This window comes from Tachyglossus aculeatus, chromosome 1, assembly GCF_015852505.1.
Source record: "Tachyglossus aculeatus isolate mTacAcu1 chromosome 1, mTacAcu1.pri, whole genome shotgun sequence".
NCBI lineage: Eukaryota > Metazoa > Chordata > Mammalia > Monotremata > Tachyglossidae > Tachyglossus > Tachyglossus aculeatus.
The window spans coordinates 73,813,664-73,836,375 of record NC_052066.1 but is presented as its reverse complement, the minus strand read 5'-3'; the positions used below and the strand labels follow the sequence as shown (position 1 = coordinate 73,836,375).

At 47.0% G+C, this 22,712-nt stretch overlaps 1 protein-coding gene across 3 annotated transcripts in view; it reads left to right on the top strand.

Moving 5' to 3' along the window:
• SAP130 (Sin3A associated protein 130) overlaps nucleotides 1–22,712 on the top strand; it is a 104,439-nt gene that overhangs the window by 4,914 nt on the left and 76,813 nt on the right. For all 3 annotated transcript variants that reach the window (XM_038747742.1, XM_038747734.1, XM_038747728.1), the window contains exons 2-5: nucleotides 5,030–5,147; nucleotides 9,088–9,341; nucleotides 14,453–14,611; nucleotides 21,062–21,173. In XM_038747742.1, the coding sequence (XP_038603670.1) occupies nucleotides 5,036–5,147; nucleotides 9,088–9,341; nucleotides 14,453–14,611; nucleotides 21,062–21,173 (637 nt within the window). In that variant the 5' untranslated portion in view covers nucleotides 5,030–5,035. The remainder of the gene's footprint in view (nucleotides 1–5,029; nucleotides 5,148–9,087; nucleotides 9,342–14,452; nucleotides 14,612–21,061; nucleotides 21,174–22,712) is intronic.

The window sequence follows — 22,712 nt, the reverse complement described above, 5'->3', positions numbered from 1 at the left end:
TTATTTATGGAGCGCTAAATGTGTGCGGAGCACTGTACTAAGCGCTTGGGAAAGTACAATAGGGAGAAACAGCATGGCGAAGTCGATAGAGGAAGGGCTTGGGAGTCAGGAGGTCATGGGTTCCAATCCTGACTCTCCACTCCTTGTCTGCTGTGTGACCTTGGGTAAGTCACTTCACTTCTCTGGGCCTCAGTTCCCTCATCTGTAAAATCATCATCATCATCATCATCATCAATCGTATTTATTGAGCGCTTACTATGTGCAGAGCACTGTACTAAGCGCTTGGGAAGTAAGCAAGTCACTTTTCTTCTCTGTGCCTCAGCTACCTCAACTGTAAAATGGGGATTGAGACTGTGAGCCCCACGTGGGACAGGGTCCGCCCCATATTGCCATAGCTTAAAGCGCTTAGTACAGTGCTCTGCACACAGTAAGCGCTCAATAAATATGATTGAATATTGCCTGTATCCACCCCAACACTTAGTACAGTGCCTAATAATAATAATGATGGCATTTGTTAAGCGCTTACTATGTGCAAAGCGCTGTTCTAAGCGCTGGGGAGGTTACAAGGTGATCAGGTTGTCCCACGGGGGGCTCACGGTCTTCACCCCCATTTTACAGTTGAGGTAACTGAGGCCCAGAGAAGCAAAGTGACTTGCCCTAGGTCACCCAGCTGACAATTGGCGGAGCCGGGATTTGAACTCGTGACCTCTGACTCCAAAGCCGGGGCTCTTTCCATGGAGCCGCGCTGCTTCTCTAGAACATAGTAATCAATCAATCAATCGTATTTATTGAGCGCTTACTGTGTGCAGAGCACTGTACTAAGCGCTTGGGAAGTACAAGTTGGCAACATATAGAGACGATTCCTACCCAACAGTGGGCTCACAGTCTAAATCCATCGATTTGAACGATGGATTTAGGTATCAGTGAAGTGAGCAAGAGCGTGTTGGCTGAGCTTTATCTTGGCTGAGCCTTCCCTTTCCCACAGCACCTGTATATATGTTTGTACATATTTAATACTCTATTTATTGATTGATTTTACTTGTCCATATCTATTCTATTTATTTTATTTGGTTAATATGTTTGGTTTTGTTCTCTGTCTCCCCCTTCTAGACTGTGAGCCCACTGTTGGGTAGGGACTGTCTCTATATGTTGCCAACTTGTACTTCCCAAGCGCTTAGTACAGTGCTCTGCACACGGTAAGCGCTCAGTAAATACGGTTGATTGATTGATTGATCTTGGTCCGGGAGACCACGAACAAATCCAACTTGCACTTCCCAAGCGCTTAGTACAGTGCTCTGCACACAGTAAGTGCTCAATAAATACAGTTGATTGATTGATCTTGGTCCGGGAGACCACGAACAAATCCAACTTGCACTTCCCAAGCGCTTAGTACAGTGCTCTGCACACAGTAAGCGCTCAATAAATGCGGTTGATTGATTGATTGATCTTGGTCCGGGAGACCACGAACAAATCCATCTTGCACTTCCCAAGCGCTTAGTACAGTGCTCTGCACACAGTAAGCGCTCAATAAATACGGTTGATTGATTGATTGATTGATCTTGGTCCGGGAGACCACGAACAAATCCAACTTGCACTTCCCAAGCGCTTAGTACAGTGCTCTGCACACAATAAGTGCTCAATAAATACGGTTGATTGATTGATCTTGGTCCGGGAGACCACGAACAAATCCAACTTGCACTTCCCAAGCGCTTAGTACAGTGCTCTGCACACAGTAAGCGCTCAATAAATACGGTTGATTGATTGATTGATTGATCTTGGTCCGGGAGACCACGAACAAATCCAACTTGCACTTCCCAAGCGCTTAGTACAGTGCTCTGCACACAATAAGTGCTCAATAAATACGGTTGATTGATTGATCTTGGTCCGGGAGACCACGAACAAATCCAACTTGCACTTCCCAAGCGCTTAGTACAGTGCTCTGCACACAGTAAGCGCTCAATAAATACGGTTGATTGATTGATTGGTTGATCTTGGTCCGGGACACAACAAACAAATCCAACTTGCACTTCCCAAGCGCTTAGTACAGTGCTCTGCACACAGTAAGCGCTCAATAAATACGGTTGATTGATTGATTGATTGATCTTGGTCCGGGAGACCACGAACAAATCCATCTTGCACTTCCCAAGCGCTTAGTACAGTGCTCTGCACACAGTAAGCGCTCAATAAATACGATTGAATGAATGAATGAATGACATCCAGGTATCCTTCTTTTTCCAACTGTCAAAGGGGGACAGAACAGAACTGTTTTTTTACTAGGGACTGTTTGTAAATTGCCAAATTCTTTTTTTTCTATAAAAGCAAAGCATGTTTTTTTAAACTGTGACCAAAGCCTGGTCTGTTTTTCCACTTGCCACCGTCCAGATTGTCATCTCTTTTAAGGCATGTCATCTTCTAGACTGTGAGCCCGCTGTTGGGTAGGGACCGTCTCTATACGTTGCCGACTTGTACTTCCCAAGCGCTTAGTACAGTGCCCTGCACCCAGTAAGCGCTCAATAAATACGATTGAATGAATGAATCCGAATTCTGCATAAATCTCAAAGTGCCTAGCCCCACGTAGCCTGTTCTGTAGGCACGGCCCCAGGTGATTAACGATTTGTCTAGATGAAGTGAAACAATAATTTCATTATTCTTCATCAAAGTTTCAGAGTCACTGTGCTGTAGCAGTCAAATTTAAAATGGGCCAGGGGCAAGCCCGTTACCGATCAGTTATTTTTTATGGGCGTCTGAAATCCACTCAAATTTGTCTCCCGAGCTTTAGGGGTTCTTTTGAAGGTGGCAGAGAGCAATTTCTCCTCGGCCGAGTCTGTCCATTTGACCAAGGAACTGTGCAAAAATTTGTAAAGTGACTAGATTAATAATAATAATAATAATAATGGCATTTATTAAGCGCTTACTAGGTGCAAAGCACTGTTCTAAGCGCTGGGGAGGTCACAAGGTGATCAGGCAGTCCCACGGGGGGCTCACGGTCTCAATCCCCATTTGACAGATGAGGGAACTGAGGCCCAGAGAAGTGAAGTGGCTTGCCCAAAGTCACACAGCTGACCAGGGGCAGAGCCGGGATTAGAACCCATGACCTCTGACTCCAAAGCCTGGGCTCTTTCCACTGAGCCATGCTACTTGTACTTCCCAAGCGCTTAGTACAGTGCTCTGCCCACAGGAAGCGCTCAATAAATACGACTGAATGAATGAATGAATGCTTCGCTTTAGATTGCTTTCTAAAGACAATTTGTCCAGGAAAAAATTGGATTAAAATTCTGTATTTTGGGGAAGTTCCAGTTTTTTAATGCATTTTCTCAATTCCCCACAGACAATTTAAAAATTATCTTCCCACTTTATACCCCTGCAACTATCACCGTAGCTCTTTTCCTTACTACTTGTGACACTTCTGCTCATGTAGACTTATAGACTCCTCCAGGAGGCCTTCCCAGACTGAGCCCCTTCCTTCCTCTCCCCCTAGTCCCCCTCTCCATCCCCCATCTTACCTCCTTCCCTTCCCCACAGCACCTGTATATATGTATATATGTTTGTACATATTTATTACTCTATTAGTGATTTTACTTGTTCATGTCTATTCAATTTATTTTATTTTGGTAGTATGTTTGGTTTTGTTCTCTGTCTCCCCCTTTTAGACTGTGAGCCCACTGTTGGGTAGGGACTGTCTCTGTATGTTGCCAACTTGTACTTCCCAAACGCTTAGTACAGTGCTCTGCACACATTAAGCGCTCAATAAATACGATTGATTGATTGTTCATATACCTAAGCACTCACTCAGCTTACTATCCTTTCCTCATTCCTCCTATCTGTAAATTATTTTAGCGTTTGTCTCCCCCACCTAGATGGTTAACTCCTTGAGGGCAGGGAAACATTCTCTCCTCAAGCACTTGGCGCGGTGCTCGGCTCACCGGTTCTCAAGTACTATAGATTGCTTGGTTTGGCGCGAAAAATATGGCTTGCTACTGTAGAGGAAGCGGTCCTTTAATCCGTGTTTATTTTTGTTTCCTATTGCGATGGCGGAATTTGTGACGGCTTTTAAAGATATTCAGAACTCAGACCAAAAAAAAAGCCCCACTATCTCCAGTCAGTTCCTTTCCTTGACGGGCCCCTGAATACATTGAGGAAGACCCGTTTGCCAAGAATATAATTACTATATCATCATCAATCGTATTTATTGAGCGCTTACTATGTGCAGAGCACTGTACTAAGCGCTTGGGAAGTACAAATTGGCATCACATAGAGACAGTCCCTACCCAACAGTGGGCTCACAGTCTAAAAGGGGGAGAGAGAGAACAGAACCAAACATACCAACAAAATAAAATAAAAAGAATAGATATGTACAAGTAAAATAAATAAATAGAGTAATAAATATGTACAAACATATATACATATATACAGGTGCTGTGGGGAAGTTCCGGAAGGAGGTAAGATGGGGGGAATGGAGAGGGGGACGAGGGGGAGAGGAAGGAGGGGGCTCAGTCTGGGAAGGCCTCCTGGAGGAGGTGAGCTCTCAGCAGGGCCTTGAAGGGAGGAACTATATATATAGTAGTAGTAGTATAGTAGTAGTATATATAGTAGTATATAGTATATACTACTATATAGTATATAGTATAGTAGTATAGTATAGTATATAGTATAGTAGTATATATAGTGGTATATATAGTAGTAGTATATATACTAGTATATATATATATACTATATATGCATAATATATATATATACTGTATATATATATATACTATGTATATATACTATATATGCTTTGTGCCTTTATACGGCAGGAAAACTTTTAACGTTTTAAATCAGGCAGGTCCAAAATGATCTATTGTACCTCTGTTTTCTCTTGAATATTTGGACTAGAAATCCAGCCCCCTTTGACCCTGTCTTTCTTTGTATTGGCTGGACGGATTTTTCTCGGACTTTTCTGAGCGTTCGGCCTCAGTTCTCGAATCCGCGCGTCGCCACCGGTCTTGGCGTCCTGCTGTTTTTTAACACTCCCTTTGATGTCGTACAGGCGGAGATGAGTTCTCAACAGTTTCCCCGTTCCGGAGCCCCTTCTGCCGGGCTGGGCCAAGCTCCATCCCAGATTTCCAGTACTGGGGCCACAGGGCTGATAAACCCAGCAACCGCAGGTAAGGCTACGGATGGTTAACTCTGCCCTGCCGGGATGTTCCTCGCTCAGACAGAACTGCGGATTTCCTATCGGTTCATTCCCGGTTAACTTCTAATCGAGTTAGGGGAATTAAATTTACAAAGATGCCGGATTAAATTAGGTCTTCGGAGACCCACCTCATCCATCCCCGGCCTTGCTCTTCCTTCCTTCTCCCCGCAGCGCGTTGCCGGAGTGACGTGCCTGCACCCGTGTTTTTGACGGGGCTTCCGCTTCTCATTCATTCCGTCGTATCTATTGAGCGCTTCCTGTGTGCAGAGCACTGGACTAAGCGCTTGGAAAGTACAGTTTGGCAGCAGAAAGAGCCCAACAAGGGGCTCCCAGTCTAGAAGAGGGGAGGCAGACAACAGAACCAAACAGGCAGCTTTTCAGTGATCATCCCAGACCCGCCGTGTCTCCCGTTAGAGATTGGCGGCGGACATCGCCTTTCTCCCCGCCCGCGCCCGAGGACTTCCCCGTTGGACGGTTCAGAGCGAGCGTCGGCAACGCCGCGGCTCCGCTTTCGGCCCTCGGTGTCCCCGTTTTCCCGGGAGGACTTCCGAGGAGCTTGGCCTGGGCAGCGCTCACCGAAAGCACACGAGCCGGGATGGTGTCTGGTGGATTCACGGATTTCCGATTGTTCCGGCGCAGTTCCGGAAGAACGGCAAATCGGCATTCCCCTTTGGAGTGGATCGCTGGCGTGCTGACAGATGGATTCTGGCCTGTTGGCGCTGCATTCGAGATTCTGTCAAGATTATAGAAAATAATCTAGGCAGGGAGGCAAATTTCCATTGCAGTTGGCGTCTCGGCCAAAAAAACCTATAAAACAGATGTTGAAGCTGTAGTAAATGACCTTTCATAAGGTGGTAGATTCTTTTTTTGACCTTGAAGCCTACTTGAAAAAAACGACTTCAGTCGAATTGAATTTGCTACAAGAATCAATCAATCAGTCGTATTTATTGAGTGCTTACTGTGTGCAGAGCACTGTACTAAGCGCTTGGGAAGTCCAAGCTGGCAACATCTAGAGACAGTCCCTACCCAACAGTGGGCTCACGGTCTAAAAGGGGGAGACAGAGAACAAAACCAAACATACATAAAGAAAATAGCCAAGTAAAGCCTTTTAAGGAAAGAAGCCTGTCATTTAAATGGTGGACAGCAAGTTGAGCCGGTCCTCTGTTACGTTCTTGCGTTCAAGCGAGCAACAAGATATAGTAGGTTTTTTCCCTAAAATGGCTAAATGAACGTTAATGGAGATTTCCAAGAGTGAACCATTTCCCTATACTCTTAAGTGAATGATGATGGTGATGGACAGCAAGTTGAGCAGGTTCTCTGTTACGTTCTTGCATTCAAGCGAGCAACAAGATATAGTGGGGTTTTTTCCTAAAATGGCTAAATGAACGTTAATGGAGATTTCCAAGAGTGAACCATTTCCCTATACTCAAGTGAATAATGATGGTGATGGACAGCAAGTTGAGCAGGTTCTGTGTTACGTTCTTGCATTCAAGCGAGCAACAAGATATAGTGGGTTTTTTTCCTAAAATGGCTAAATGAACGTTAACGGAGATTTCCAAGAGTGAACCATTTCCCTATACTCTTAAGAGAATGATGATGGTGATGGACAGCAAGTTGAGCAGGTTCTCTGTTACGTTCTTGCATTCAAACGAGCAACAAGATATAGTGGGTTTTTTTTCCTAAAATTGCTAAATGAACGTTAATGTAGATTTCCAAGAGTGAACCATTTTCCTATACTCTTAAGTGAATGATGGTGATGATGATATTATAGGAGGTACGTTGGCTTTGTAGGCTAATCCTGGGATTTCGACTGCTTTGACCCGGTTCTGCTGTTAATAATAATGATAATGATGGCATTTATTAAGCGCTAACTATGTGCAAAGCACTGTTCTAAGCGCTGGAGAGGTGACAAGGTGATCAGGTTGTCCCACGGGGGGCTCACAGTCTTCATCCCCATTTTCCAGATGAGGTAACTGAGGCCCAGAGAAGCGAAGTGACTTGCCCAAAGTCACCCAGCTGACAGTTGGCGGAGCCGGGATTTGAACCCATGACCTCTGACTCCAAAGCCCGGGCTCTTTTCCACTGAGTCAAGCTGCTGTTGACTTGCTTTGTGACCTTGGGAGAATCACCTGGCATCTCTGCCTCAGGTTCCCTGTCTGTAAAATGGGACGTAACCCACCTTCCTGAGAGAAGTGTTATGAGGCAGTTGATATGTGTTGCCAACTTGTACTTGCCAAGCGCTTAGTCCAGTGCTCTGCACACAGTAAGCGCTCAATAAATACAATTGATTGATTGATTGATTGTACTTCCCAAGCACTTAGTACGGTGCTGTGCACACAGTAAGCGCTCAATAAATACCACAGTAAGTGCTCAATAAATTTGATTGATTGATTGATTGTACTTCCCAAGCACTTAGTCCAGTGCTCTGCACACAGTAAGCGCTCAATAAATACCCTTGAATGAATGAATGAATGACTCCCAAGCCCGGGCTCTTTCCATTGAGCCACGCTGCCGCCTCTTTTATCCGGTCGATCACTCCCAGCACTTAGAGCAGTGCTTGGCACGTAGTAAGCGCTTAACAAATGCCATCATTCTTCTTATAATTTCTTAGTTGCTTTAAATAGCCCCGCAGAAAGTACGAAACATTAAACTACTGCCGTTTTCCAGGAGCTTGAAAACGGTAGGTGGGAGGGAAGGAAGATAGTAATCTCTGACGAAGGTTTGCTTTTTGGTTTGGGGTGTTTTTTGGGGGGTGAAATGGGCACGTTTCCTTTGGTGAATAGAGAACTGCTGGGTTGATAAACCCCGAAACATTGACACTGATCTTTTAGACTGTGAGCCCACTGTTGGGTTGGGACTGCCTCTATATGTTGCCAATTTGTACTTCCCAAGCGCTTAGTCCGGTGCTCTGCACACAGTAAGCGCTCAATAAATACGATTGAATGAATAGGGGCCGTCTCTATATGTTACCAACTTGTACTTCCCAAGCGCTTAGTGCAGTGCTCTGCACACAGTAAGCGCTCAATAAATACAATTGAATGAATGAATAGGGACCGTCTCTATATGTTGCCAACTTGTACTCCCCAAGCGCTTAGTCCAGTGCTCTGCACACAGTAAGCGCTCAATAAATATGATTGATTGATTGATTGATTGTACTTCCCAAGCACTTAGTACGGTGCTGTGCACACAGTAAGCACTCAATAAATACCACAGTAAGTGCTCAATAAATTTGATTGATTGATTGATTGTACTTCCCAAGCACTTAGTGCAGTGCTCTGCACACAGTAAGCGCTCAATAAATACCCTTGAATGAATGAATGAATGACTCCCAAGCCCGGGCTCTTTCCATTGAGCCACGCTGCCGCCTCTTTTATCCGGTCGATCACTCCCAGCGCTCAGAGCAGTGCTTGGCACGTAGTAAGCGCTTGACAAATGCCATCATTCTCCTTATAATTTCGTAGTCGCTTTAAATAGTCCCGCAAAAAGTACGAAACATTAAACTACAGCCGTTTTCCGGGAGCTTGAAAACGGTAGGTGGGAGAGAAGGAAGATAATAATCTCTAACGAAGGTTTGCTTTTTGGTTTGGGGTGTTTTTTGAGGGGTGAAATGGGCACGTTTCCTTTGGTGAATAGAGAACTGCTGGGTTGATAAACCCCGAAACATTGACACTGATCTTTTAGACTGTGAGCCCACTGTTGGGTTGGGACTGCCTCTATATGTTGCCAATTTGTACTTCCCAAGCGCTTAGTCCAGTGCTCTGCACATAGTAAGCGCTCAATAAATATGATTGATGATGATGGTGGTGCTCCCGCTAAGGAGCGTGCAGCCGGATCCTCGCCGCCTTCCCGTTCCACCCCGTTTCTCAGTCTTCGGGGCTCGTGACTTTTGTTTTTTTTTTGTTTCCGTCCAGCGGTCAATGAGGAGTCCAGTCGGGATCCCGAAGGCCCCAACGGCTCCCTCCAGTCTCGCGAAGAAAAGCAGGAGCCGGTGGTGGTGCGGCCCTACCCGCAGGCCCCCCAGGTCCCGCCGGTCCCTCACGTCCCCCAGGTGCAGGTGTTGACGCCGCACCACGCCGTCTCGTCCGCCGCGCCCGTCGCCGTCACCGCCCCCCCCGCCCACCTCGCCTCAGCCGTGCCGCTCTCCTTCTCGGAAGGGCTCATGAAGGTAATTAGTGACCCTAAGGACGGCGTTTGTGAAGCGCTGACTGCGTGCCGAGCGCCGTGCCGAGCTACGAGAGAAGCGGCGTGGCTCGGTGGAAAGAGCCCGGGCTTTGGGGAGGGCATGGGTTCAAATCCCGGCCCCGCCAACTGTCAGCTGGGTGACCGTGGGCCAGTCACTTCACTTCCCTGGCCCTCAGTGACCTCATCTGGAAAATGGGGATGAAGACCGTGAGCCCCCCGTGGGACACCCCAGTCACCTTGTAACCCCCCCAGCGCTTAGAAGCGCCGGGGGAGATACGAGAGAAGCAGCGTGGCTCAGTGGAAAGAGCCCGGGCTTGGGAGTCGGAGGGCATGGGTTCAAATCCCGGCCCCGCCAACTGTCAGCTGGGTGACTGTGGGCCAGTCACTTCACTTCCCTGGCCCTCAGTGACCTCATCTGGAAAATGGGGATGAAGACCGTGAGCCCCCCGTGGGACAACCCAGTCACCTTGTAACCTCCCCCGGCACTTAGAAGCGCCGGGGGAGATACGAGAGAAGCAGCGTGGCTCAGTGGAAAGAACCCGGGCTTTGGAGTCAGAGGTCATGGGTTCAAATCCCGGCTCCGCCAAGTGTCAGCTGGGTGACTGTGGGCAAGTCACTTCACTTCTCTGGCCCTCAGTGACCTCATCTGGAAAATGGGGATTAAGACTGTAAGCCCCCCGTGGGACAACCTAGTCACCTTGTAACTTCCCCAGCGCTTAGAAGCACCGGGGGAGATACGAGAGAAGCAGCGTGGCAGAGTGGAAAAAGCCCGGGCTTGGGAGTCGGAGGTCATGGGTTCAAATCCCGGCTCCGCCAAGTGTCAAGCTGGGTGACTGTGGGCAAGTCACTTCACTTCTCTGGGCCTCAGTGACCTCATCTGGAAAATGGGGATGAAGACCGTGAGCCCCCCGTGGGACAACCCAGTCACCTTGTAACCTCCCCAGCGCTTAGAAGCGCCGGGGGAGATACGAGAGAAGCAGCGTGGCTCAGTGGAAAGAGCCCGGGCTTTGGAGTTGGAGGGCATGGGTTCAAATCCCGGCCCCGCCAGTTGTCAGCTGGGTGACCGTGGGCCAGTCACTTCACTTCTCTGGCCCTCAGTGACCTCATCTGGAAAATGGGGATGAAGACCGTGAGCCCCCCGTGGGACAACCCAGTCACCTTGTAACCTCCCCAGCGGTTAGAAGCGCCGGGGGAGATACGAGAGAAGCAGTGGGGCTCAGTGGAAAGAGCCCGGGCTTGGGAGTCGGAGGGCATGGGTTCAAATCCCGGCTCCGCCAAGTGTCAGCTGGGTGACTGTGGGCAAGTCATTTCACTTCTCTGGGCCTCAGTGACCTCATCTGGAAAATGGGGATTAAGACCGTGAGCCCCCCATGGGACAACCAGATCACCTTGTATCCACCCCAGCTCTTAGAACAGTGCTTTGCATATAGTAAGCGCTTAACAAATGCCTCAGTGACCTCATCTGTAAAATGGGGATGAAGACTGTGAGGCCCCCTTCCCCTGTGGGACAACCTGACACCTTGTAACCTCCTCAGCGCTTAGAACAGTGCTTTGCACATAGTAAGCGCTTAATAAATACCATTATTATTATTATTATTATTATCAGGCCGTCCTCCATGGGGGCTCACGGTCTTCATCCCCAGTTTACGGATGAGGTCGCTGAGGCACAGAGAATAATAATAACGTTGGTATTTGTTAAGCGCTTACTATGTGCAAAGTACTGTTCTAAGCTCTGGGGGGGATACAAGGTGATCAGGTTGTCCCAGGAGGGCCTCACAGTCTTCATCCCCATTTTACAGATGAGGGAACTGGGGCTCAGAGAAGTCAAGTGACTTGCCCAGCGTCACACAGCTGACAAGTGGCAGAGCCGGGATTTGAACCCATGACCTCTGACTCCAAAGCCCGGGCGCTTTCCACTAGGCCACACTGTGACTTGCCCAAAGTCACCCAGCCGTCAGGTGGCAGAGCCGGGATGGTGATGATGGTATTTGTTAAGCGCTTACTATGTGCCAAGAGCTGGGGGAGATACAAGGTAATCGGGTCGTCCCACGTGGGGCTCACGGTCTTAATCCCCATTTTCCAGATGAGAGCACTGAGGCCCAGAGAAGTGAAGTGCCTGCCCAAAGTCAATCAATCAATCAATCATATTTATTGAGCGCTTACTGTGTGCAGAGCACTGTACTAAGCGCTTGGGAAGTACAAGTTGGCAGCATACAGAGACGGTGTCCACCCAACAGTGGGCTCACAGTCTAGAAGGGGGAGACAGACAACAAAACAAAACATCTCCCCGTCTTACCTCCTTCCCTTCCCCACAGCCCCTGTATATATGTATATATGTTTGTACAGATTTATTACCCTATTTATTTATTTATTTTACTTGTACATATCTATTCTATTTATTTTATTTTGTTAGTATGTTTGGTTTTGTTCTCTGTCTCCCCCTTCTAGACCGTGAGCCCACTGTTGTTGTTTTTTTAGATGGCATTTATTAAGCGCTTAGTTTGTGCAAAGCACTGTTCTAAGCGCCGGGGAAGTTACAAGGCGATCAGGTTGTCCCTCAGGGGGCTCACAGTCTTAATCCCCATTTTGCAGATGAGGTAACTGAGGCCCAGAGAAGTGAAGTGACTTGCCCAAAGTCACACAGCTGACAATTGGCAGAGCCGGGATTTGAACCCATGACCTCTGACTCCAAAGCCTGGGCTCTTTCCATTGAGCCACGCTGCTGCTTGTTGGGCAGGGACTGTCGCTATATGTTGCCACCTTGTACTTCCCAAGCGCTTAGTCCGGTGCTCTGCACACAGTGAGCGCTCAATAAATACAATTGATTGATTGATTGATTATTAACAAAGTAAAATAATCCCGGCTCTGATAAGCGGCAGAGCCGGGATGAGAACCCACGACCTCCGACTCCCAAGCCCGGGCTCTTTCCACGGAGCCACGCTGCTTCTCATTAGTTGAGTTGGCTTTTCGGGTGAAAGGTGTTGCCAACTTGTACTTCCCAAGCGCTTAGTACAGTGCTCTGCACACAGTAAGCGCTCAATAAATACGATTGATTGATTGATTGATTGATTGATTGACCGTGGGCCAACGGTTTGTCCAGTAAGGTAGCCCTCAACGTGGCCTGATTTCCGCCTTTTGATTTTCTTTTGTTTTTGGGGTTTTTTTTTTCCATCTTTCCAGCTCCGTCCCGGTGACCCCGGTGTACGCTTCGGTCTGCAGCTCCGGGCCTCTGTCCGGCTTCCCCGGCTACTTTTCAGACGTTTTGAAACATTTTGAAGTTAGGGCCCCCTCAAGCCAAGTCAGCGTAGATGAGTTTTATCCTGAGTCAGATGGGCGTTGGGTTCGAGCCAAAGATTCAGTTGCCTCGCCAAGCCCCTGGAGCAGGGAAATGGTCAAAATGTGAATCGATCTGGTTGAACAACGCCAGAAGTTAGCAGAAATCCGCCTGATAAATAATGCTAGCCTCCGCGTGGCATAGTGCACAAGAGGGATCTGGATTCTAATTCCGGCTCTTAATAAATCCCAATATTATTATTATTATTATTATTATTATTATTATTATTATTATTATTTTTATGGTTGTACCTATTTATTACTCTATTTATTTATTTATTTATTTATTTTGCTTGTACATTTCTATCCTATTTATTTTATTTTGTTGGTATGTTCAGTTCTGTTCTCTGTCTCCCCCTTTTAGACTGTGAGCCCACTGTTGGGTAGGGCCTGTCTCTATGTGTTGCCAATTTGTACTTCCCAAGCGCTTAGTACAGTGCTCTGCACATAGTAAGCGCTCAATAAATATGATTGATTGATTGATTGATTATTATTATTATTATCTGCTGTTTGACCTTTGGCAAGTCTCTTCACTGCTCTGCACCCCTGTTACCTCATCTAGAAAATGGGGATTAAGACTATGAATGATGATAATAATAATGGCATCTGTTAATCAATCAATCGTATTTATTGAGCACCTACTGTGTGCAGAGCACTGTACTAAGCGCTTGGGAAGTACAAGTTGGCAACATAGAGAGACGGTCCCTACCCAACAGTGGGCTCACAGTCTAGAAAGCGCTTACTATGTGCAAAGCACTGTTCTGAGCGCTGGGGGATACAAGGTGATCAGGTTGTCCCATATGTTGCCAACTTGTACTTCCCAAGTGCTTAGTACAGTGCTCTGCACACAGTAAGCGTTCAATAAATACGATTGATTGATTGATTGATCAGCCCCATTTTACAGCTGAGGGAACTGAGGCTCTGAGAAGTGAAGTGACTTGCCCAAGGTCCCACAGCAGACATGTGGCAGAGCCGGGATTCGAACCCACGACTTCTGGCTCCAAAGCCCGGGCTCTTTCCACTGAGCCAACCCCGTGTGGGACAGAGACTGTGTCCAACCTGATTACCTTGTATCTATCCCAGTACTTAGCACATTGATTGGCATTACTTGGCACAGAGTAAGTGCTTAACCAATACCATTATAATTATTATTATTATTAGTCATCTTAGCTTTCAAAAATTGTATAGTTCCTGATCTGCTTTTTATGAACAGCAAATGAAGACAAGAATAGGAGGAGAAAGGGATGCGGAACATAGAGAAGAAGTTTTGTTCTCTTGGCTTTAAGCACTCTCCAGAATAAGATTCTCGATTAACGTTTCGTACTTTTTTAGAAAGAGGAAGAACACATTTGTAATATAAAGAAATCAATCAATCGTATTTATTGAGCGCTTACTGTGCGCAGAGCACCGTACTAAGCGCTTGGGAAGTGCAAGTTGGCAACCTATAGAGACGGCCCCTACCCAAGCCTGGTTATCGGGGAGTCGAAAACCTCTTCACTTTCGAAAAACCGGGATCTATTAGGTCGGGAACAGGGTAGCAGGGAAGTAAATTGCGATCGGGTGATGGTATTTGAAGTGAAGGCCTATTTTCAGTGGGTGTTTGTTTTTATTTTTTATTTTTTCCTGTCTCTTTGGTGTCGAGATAGCATCACCCGCCTCCTCACCGGAGTCAGGCCGATTCCTCTCGCTGATGGATTGAGGGGACTTGGGTAATGAAATTCCCAAGCCCGCTCCTTGATACGTTTGGTTTTGCGTTCGCAGCCTCCCCTGAAGCCCACCATGCCGAGTCGGCCCATCGCTCCCGCCCCTCCTTCTACTCTGTCGGTGCCGCCCAAGGTCCCCGGCCAGGTCACCGTCACCATGGAAAGCAGCATCCCGCAGGCCTCCGCCATCCCCGTGGCAACCATCAGTGGACAACAGGTTCTCCCTCTCCTACGTTTATGTCCTCAAAAGGGGGTGTCGGGAATCCTCACTCGTGGGACGCCTGGCGGTCCGTGAGGCGTCGGAGAAGCCGAAACCGTACGCGGGTCCTGCTATTCTAATAATAATAATAATGGCATTTAGTAAGCGCTTACTATGAGCAAAGCACTATTCGAAGCGCTGGGGTAGATACAAGGTAATCAAGTTGTCCCACGTGGGGCTCACAGACTTAAACCTGTATATATGTTTGTACGTATTTATTACTGTATTTATTTATTTTACTTATACATATCTATTCTATTTATTTTATTTGGTTGATATGTTTGGTTTTGTTGTCTGTCCCCCCCTTCTAGACTGTGAGCCCACTGTCGGGTAGGGACCGTCTCTATATGTTGCCAACTTGGACTTCCCAAGCGCTTAGTACAGTGCTCTGCACACAGTAAGCCCTCAATAAATATGATTGATTGACTTTGAGCAAGTCACTTCCCTTCTCTGGGCCTCAGTATTCTACTTATTTTATTCTGTTAATATGTTTGGTTCTGTTCTCTGTCTCCCCGTTCTAGACTGTGAGCCCACCGTTGAATAGGAACCGTCTCTATATGTTGCCAACTTGTACTTCCCAAGCGCTTAGTACAGTGCTCTGCACACAGTAAGCGCTCAATACTTACGATTGATTGATTGATTAAACCCCATTTTCCAGATGAGGGAACTGAGGCCCAGAGAAGTGAAGTGACTTGCCCAAAGTCATTCATTCCTTCATTGTCATATTTATTGAGCGCTTACTGTGTGCAGAGCACTGTACTAAGCGCTTGGGAAGTACAAGTTGGATGAGTAAGGATGGGGCGGGGCAGGACAAGTGGCGGAGCCGGGATTCGAACCCATGACCTCTAACTCCAAAGCCCGGGCTCTTTCCACTGAGCCACGCTGCTTCTCTGTAATCTCTGCTTCTTCCGAATCCCACCCCGACCCCCACTGCACGGGGTAGGCCAGTATTAAACTCCCCCTCTCCCATTAGACTGGGAGCCCGCTGTTGGGTAGGGACCGTCCCAACTTGTACTTCCCAAGCGCTTAGTACAGTGCTCTGCACACAGTAAGCGCTCAATAAATACGATTGAATGAATCTCAGAGGGTAAGGAACTCCAGTCTGCTGTTACCCCCTCTGGACTGTTAGCTCATGGAGAGCAGGACACAGGTCTACTGATATTTTTGTATTGTACTACTACTACTACTACTACTACTAATAATGGTGATGATGGCATTTATTAAGCGCTTACTATGTTCAAAACACTGTTCTAAGATCTGTAATAATAATAATAATAATAATAACAATGGCATTTATTAAAAGTGCTTACTATGTTCAAAGCACTGTTCTAGGATCTAAGGTCACGCACCGTACTAAGAGCTGGGCTGGATACGAGCAACTCGGGTTGGAGACAGTCCCTGCCCCACCTGGGGGGTCACGGTCGCCACCCCCATTTCACAGATGTCGGTCACTGAGGCACAGAGAAGTGAAGTGACTTGTCCAAGGTGGCACAGCAAACGGGTGGCAGAGTCAGGATTAGAACCCATGACCTCCTGACTCTGAGGCCTTTGCTCCAGACAGAGGAAGGGGGTCGTGCATTCTCAGGAAGAGACGAGAGGCTAGATAATAAAAACGGTGGCATTTAGGCAGTCGGTCGAAGCCACCGATCGGGTTCGGTGCCAAAAAGGCTTCTCGGAAGGGCGAAAAGGGATTTAGAGAAATAGAGGAATGGAGAGAATGGCCTTCCCAGACTGTGCCCCTTCCTTCCTCTCCCCCTCATCCCCCCTCAATCCCCCCCATCTTACCTCCTTCCCTTCCCCACAGCACCTGTATATATGTTTGTACATATTTGTTACTCTATTTATTTATTTATTTTACTTGTGCATATCTATTCTATTTATTTTATTTTGTTAGTATGTTTGGTTTTGTTCTCTGTCTCCCCCTTTTAGACTGTGAGCCCACTGTTGGGTAGGGACTGTCTCTCTATGTTGCCAACTTGTACTTCCCAAGCGCTTAGTACAGTGCTCTGCACACAGTAAGCGCTCAATAAATATGATTGATGATGATGATGATGAGAGAGATAAGTGAAAGCAGGGAGGTAGTTTGGAATTGTTCTTAATGGAGAATTAAGGGAGGCAGAAGGAGGGACAGGATGAAAGTAATAATAATAATAATAATGGCATTTATTAAGCGCTTACTATGTGCAAAGCACTGTTCTAAGCGCTGGGGAGGTTGCAAGGTGATCAGGTTATCCCACGGGGGGGGCTCACAGTCTTAACCCCCATTTTACAGCTGAGGTCACTGAGGCCCAGAGAAGTGAAGCGACTTGCCCAAAGTCACACAGCCGACAGTCTTTTAGACTGTGGGCCCACTTTTGGGTAGGGACCGTCTCTATATGTTGCCAACTTGTACTTCCCAAGCGATTAGTCCAGTGCTCTGCACACAGTAAGCGCTCAATAAATACGATTGATTGATTGATTGATTGACAGTTGGCGGATGCAGGATTTGAACCCCTGACCCCTGACTCCAAAGCCCGGGCTCTTTCCACTGAGCCACGCTGCTTCTCCAACGCGATTTAGCTCTCATAATTCTTCACATTTGCCGCTTCTAATAATGCCGGAGATGATCATGCTTTGCGAGCCTTTGAAATTATTACGGTGTCTGTTAATAATCAATCAGTCAATCGTATTTATTGAGCGCTTACTGTGTGCAGAGCACTGGACTAAGCGCTTGGGAAGTACAAGTTGGCAACGTATAGAGACAGTCCCTACCCAACAGTGGGCTCACAGTCTAAAAGTCTAAAATAGTTACCACGGGCCAAGCAGTAGGCTAGATGCAGTACGTTCAGATTATACGAAGCCCCCGTCTCACACAGAGCGCACAGTAGAAACTAAAGTGCAGATAATTCAATGACTTGCTCAAGGTCACATAGGCAAATTAGTAGTAGTAGTAGTAGGGTATTTGATGATGATGATGATGATGATGATCATGGCATTTATTAAGCGCTTACTATGTGCAGGGTACTGTTCTAAGCGCTGGGGAGGTTACAAGGTGATCAAGCCGTCCCACGGGGCGGCTCACAGTCTTCCTCCCCATTTTTTACAGATGAGGGAACTGAGGCACAGAGAAGTGAAGTGACTTGCCCAAAGTTACACAGCTGTCGACATTTGGCAGAGGCGGGATTTGAACCCATGACCTCTGACTCCAAAGCCCGGGCTCTTTCCACTGAGCCACGCTGCTCCTCTGAGCTAAGCGCTTTCTTAAGCGCTTACTTTGTGCCAGCACTGTGCTAAATGCTGGGGTGGATCATCATCATCATCATCAATCGTATTTGTTGAGCGCTTACTGTGTGCAGAGCACTGTACTAAGCGCTTGGGAAGTACAAGTTGGCAGTCTCATCACCCCCTTGCGGGGCACCTCTGTCGAACCCGCGCCCGCTGGGCTGCCGGCTAGTACAGCTCCTCACACGTGGCAGCCTAATAACAATAATAAGGATGGCAGGTGTCAAGCGCTTGCTATGTGCCAGGCACTGTACTAAGCGCTGGGGTGGGGTGAGAGCTCACCTCCTCATTCATTCATTCATCCATCCAATTGCATTTATTGAGCGCTTACTGTACTAAGCGCTTGGGAGGTACAGATCGGCAACATATACAGAACGTGTGTGTGTGTACCTAAGCATATACGCACTTACTAGACAAAAAATTCATTCGTTCAGTTGTATTTCTTGAGTGCTTGCTGTGTGCGGAGCACTGTATTATTCATTCATTCATTCAATCGTATTTATTGAGCGCTTATTTGTTGTGCAGAGCACTGTACTAAGCGCTTGGGAAGTACAAGTTGGCAACAGATAGAGACGGTCCCTACCCAACAGCGGGCTACTAAGTGCTTGGGAAGTACAAATCGGCAACATATAGAGAATGTGTGTGTGTGTACGTAACCATATACACACTTAGTAGAAAAAAATTCGTCCATTCAATTGTATTGAGTGCTTGCTGTGTGCAGAGCACTGTACTAAGCGCTTGGGAGGTACAAATCAGCAACATATAGAGCGTGTGTGTGTACCTAAGCATATACACACTTACTAGAAAAAAAAGTCATTGAATTGTATTGAGTGCTTGCTGTGTGCGGAGCACTGTACTAAGCACTTGGGCGGTACAAATTGGCAACATATAATAATGATGGTATTTGTTAAGCGCTTACTATGTGCAAAGCACTGTTCTAAGCGCTGGGGAGGTTACAAGGTGATCAGGCTGTCCCACCGGGGACTCACAGTTTTAATCCCCATTTTCCAGACGAGGGAACTGAGGCCCAGAGAAGTGAAGTGACTTGCCCGAAGTCACACAGCTGACAGTTGGCGGAGCCGGGATTTGAATCCATAATAACAATAATAATGATGGCATTTATTAAGCGCTTACTATGTGCGAAGCACTGTTCTAAGTGCTGGGGAGGTTACAAGGTGATCAGGTTGTCACACAGGGGGCTCACAGTCAATCCCCATTTTACAGATGAGGGAACTGAGGCAGAGAGAAGTGAAGTGACTTGCCCAAAGTCACACAGGTGACAATTGCCGCCGCCCTACCTCCTTCCCCTCCCCACAGCACCTGTATATATCTATTTGTACAGATTTATTACTCTATTTTACTTGTCCAGATTTACTATTTTATTTATTTTGTTAATGAGGTGCATCTAGCTTTACTTCTGTTTGTTCTGACGACTTTGCCCCCGTCTCCATGTTTTGTTTTGTTCTCTGTCTCCCCCTCCTAGACTATGAGCCCGCTGTCGGGTAGGGACCGTCTCTATCTGTCGCCGGCTTGTACTTCCCAAGCGCTTAGTACAGTGCTCTGCATGCAGTAAGCGCTCAATAATAATAATAATAATAATGGCATTTGTTAAGCGCTTACTATGTGCAAAGCACTGTTCTAAGCGCTGGGGAATTTACAAGGTGATCAGGTTGTCCCACGGGGGGCTCACATAATAATAATAATTTTAGAGAAGAAGCGTGGCTCAGTGGAAAGCACGCGGGCTTGGGAATCAGAGGTCCCAGCTCTGGCACTTACAAGCTGGGTGACTTTGGGCAAGTCACTTCACTTCTCTGGGCCTCAGTGACCTCATCTGTAAAATGGGGATGAAGACTGGGAGCCCCCCCATGTGGGACAACCTGATCACCTTGTATCTCCCCCAGCGCTTAGAACGGCGCTTGGCACATAGACTGTGAGCCCACTGTTGGGTCGGGACTGTCTCTATATGTTGCCAACTTGTACTCCCCAAGCGCTTAGTACAGTGCTCTGCACACAGTAAGAGCTCAATACATACGATTGATTGATTGATAGTAAGCGCTTAACAAATACCAAAATAATTATTATTAAATACCATTGAATGAATGAATGAATGAATGAAACTGGCTCCCCTATAAGTTTCCCTAAAACTTTTTAAATGTCTCAGGAATGATCACATGGCAGAGAAGCAGCGTGGCTCAGTGGAAAGAGCCCAGGCTTTGGAGTCAGAGGTCATGGGTTCAAATTCCAGCTCCACCAGTTGTCAGCTGGGTGACTTTGGGCAAGTCACTTCACTTCTCTGGGCCTCAGTTCCCTCATCTGGAAAATGGGGATTAATGATGATGATGGTGATGATGATGGCATTTATTAAACTCTTACTATGCGCAAAGCACTGTTCTAAGCTCTGGGGAGGTTACAAGGTGATCAGGTTGTCCCACAGGGGGCACACAGTCTTAATCCCCATTTCACAGACGAGGGAACTGAGGCCCGGAGAAGTGAAGTGACTTGCCCAAGGTCACACGGCTGACAAATGGCAGAGCCGGGATATGAACCCATGACCTCTGACTCCAAAGCCTGGAGTCTTTCCACTGAGCCACACTGTGATCCCCACGTAGGACAACCTGATGACCTTGCATCTCCCCCAGCGCTTAGAACAGCGCTTGGCACGTAGTAAGCGCTTAACAAATACCAAAATAATTATTATTAAATATGATCGAATGAATGAAACTGGCTCCCGTGTAAGTTTCCCCAGAAATTTTTAAACGTCTCAGGAATGGTCACGTGGCAGAGAAGCAGCGTGGCTCAGTGGAAAGAGCCCAGGCTTTGGAGTCCGAGGTCAGGGGTTCAAATCCCGGCTCCACCAGTTGTCAGCTGGGTGACTTTGGGCAAGTCACTTCTCTGGGCCTCAGTTACCTCATCTGGAAAATGGGGATGAAGACTTTCAGCCCCCCGTGGGACAACCTGATCACCTTGTATCCCCCCCCCCAGCGCTTAGAACAGTGCTTGGCACATAGTAAGCACGTAATAAATGCTATTATTATTATTACTATTATTATTATTATTATTATTATTATTAGTTTGTAGAATGAGATCATGCCGGACTTTTCTTTTGCCGTGAATCTTGAATGTTGTTTATCGCCTTCTTTCCCGCAGGGGCACCCCAGTAACTTGCATCACATCATGGCAGCAAACGTGCAGATGTCCATCATCCGCAGTAGTGCTCCCGGCCCGCCTCTTCACATAGGAGCATCCCATTTACCCCGAGGTAATAATAATAATAATAATAATAATAATAATAATAATAATAATAATAATAATAATAATAATAATAGCATTGATTAAGCGCTTACTATGTGCAAAGCACTGTTCTAAGCACTGGGAGCGGATACAAGGTGATCAGGCTGTCCCACGGGGGACTCATAGTCAACCCCCATTTTCCAGATGAGGGAACTGAAGCCCAGAGAAGTGAAGTGACTTGCCCAAGGGCACACAGCTGACAATTGGCAGAGCCGGGATTTGAACCCACGACCCCTGATTCCAAAGCTCAAGCTCTTTCCGCTGAGCCATGCTGCTTCTCTTGCCCGGTTGGTTACGATTCCAATCCCACACGGACGGCCTCAAAATAATGATGAGAGCTCACCTCCTCCAAGAGGCCTTCCCAGACTGAGCCCCCTTTTTCCTCTCCTCCTCCCCATACCCCCGCCCTAACTCCTTCCCCTCCCCACAGCACCTGTATATACATTTGTGTGCATTTATTGCTCCATTTATTTTACTTGTACGTATTTATTTATTCATTCAGTTGTATTTATTGAGCGCTTACTGTATGCAGAGCACTGTACTAAGCGCTTGGGAAGTACAAGTTGGCAACGTATAGAAATGGTCCCTACCCAACAACAGCGGGCTCACAGTCTAGAAATACTGTTCTATTTATTTTGTTAATGACGTGCATTTTGTTAATGTCGTGGGAAGCAGCATGGCTCAGTGGAAAGAGCCCGGGCTTTGGAGTCAGAGGTCATGGGTTCAAATCCCGACTCCGCCACATGTCTGCTGTGTGACCTTGGGCAAGTCACTTAACTTCTCCGAGCCTCAGTTCCCACATCTGTAAAATGAGGATTAAGACTGGGAGCCCCACGTGGGACAACCCAATCACCTTGTGTCCCCCCAGCGCTTAGAACAGCGCTTTGCACATAGTAAGCGCTTAACAAATGCCATCATTATTATTATTATCTAGCTTTATTTCTATTTGTTCTGACGACTTGACACCTGTCCACATGTTTTGTTTTGTTGTCTGTCTCCCCCTTCTAGACTGTGAGCCCGCTGTTGGGTAGGGACCGTCTCTATATGTTGCCCACTTGTACTTCCCAAGCACTTAGTACAGTGCTCTGCACACAGTAAGCGCTCAGTAAATGCAATTGAATGAATGAATGAGAAGCAGCCTGGCTCAGTGGAAAGAACATGGGCTTTGGAGTCGGGGTCATGGGTTCAAATCCCAACTCCACCACTTGTCAGCTGTGTGACTTTGGGCAAGTCACTTAACTTCTCTGGGCCTCAGTTACCTCATCTGTAAAATGGGGATTAAGACTGTGAACCCTCCGTGGGACAACCTGATCACCTTGTAACCTCCCCAGCGCTTAGAACAGTGCTTTGCACCGAGTAAGCGCTTAATAAATGCCATTATTATTATTATTATTATGGATTCAAATCCCGGCTCCGCCAACTGTCAGCTGTGTGACTTTGGGCAAGTCACTTCACTTCTCTGGGCCTCAGTTCCCTCATCTGGAAAATGGGGATTAAGACTGTGAGC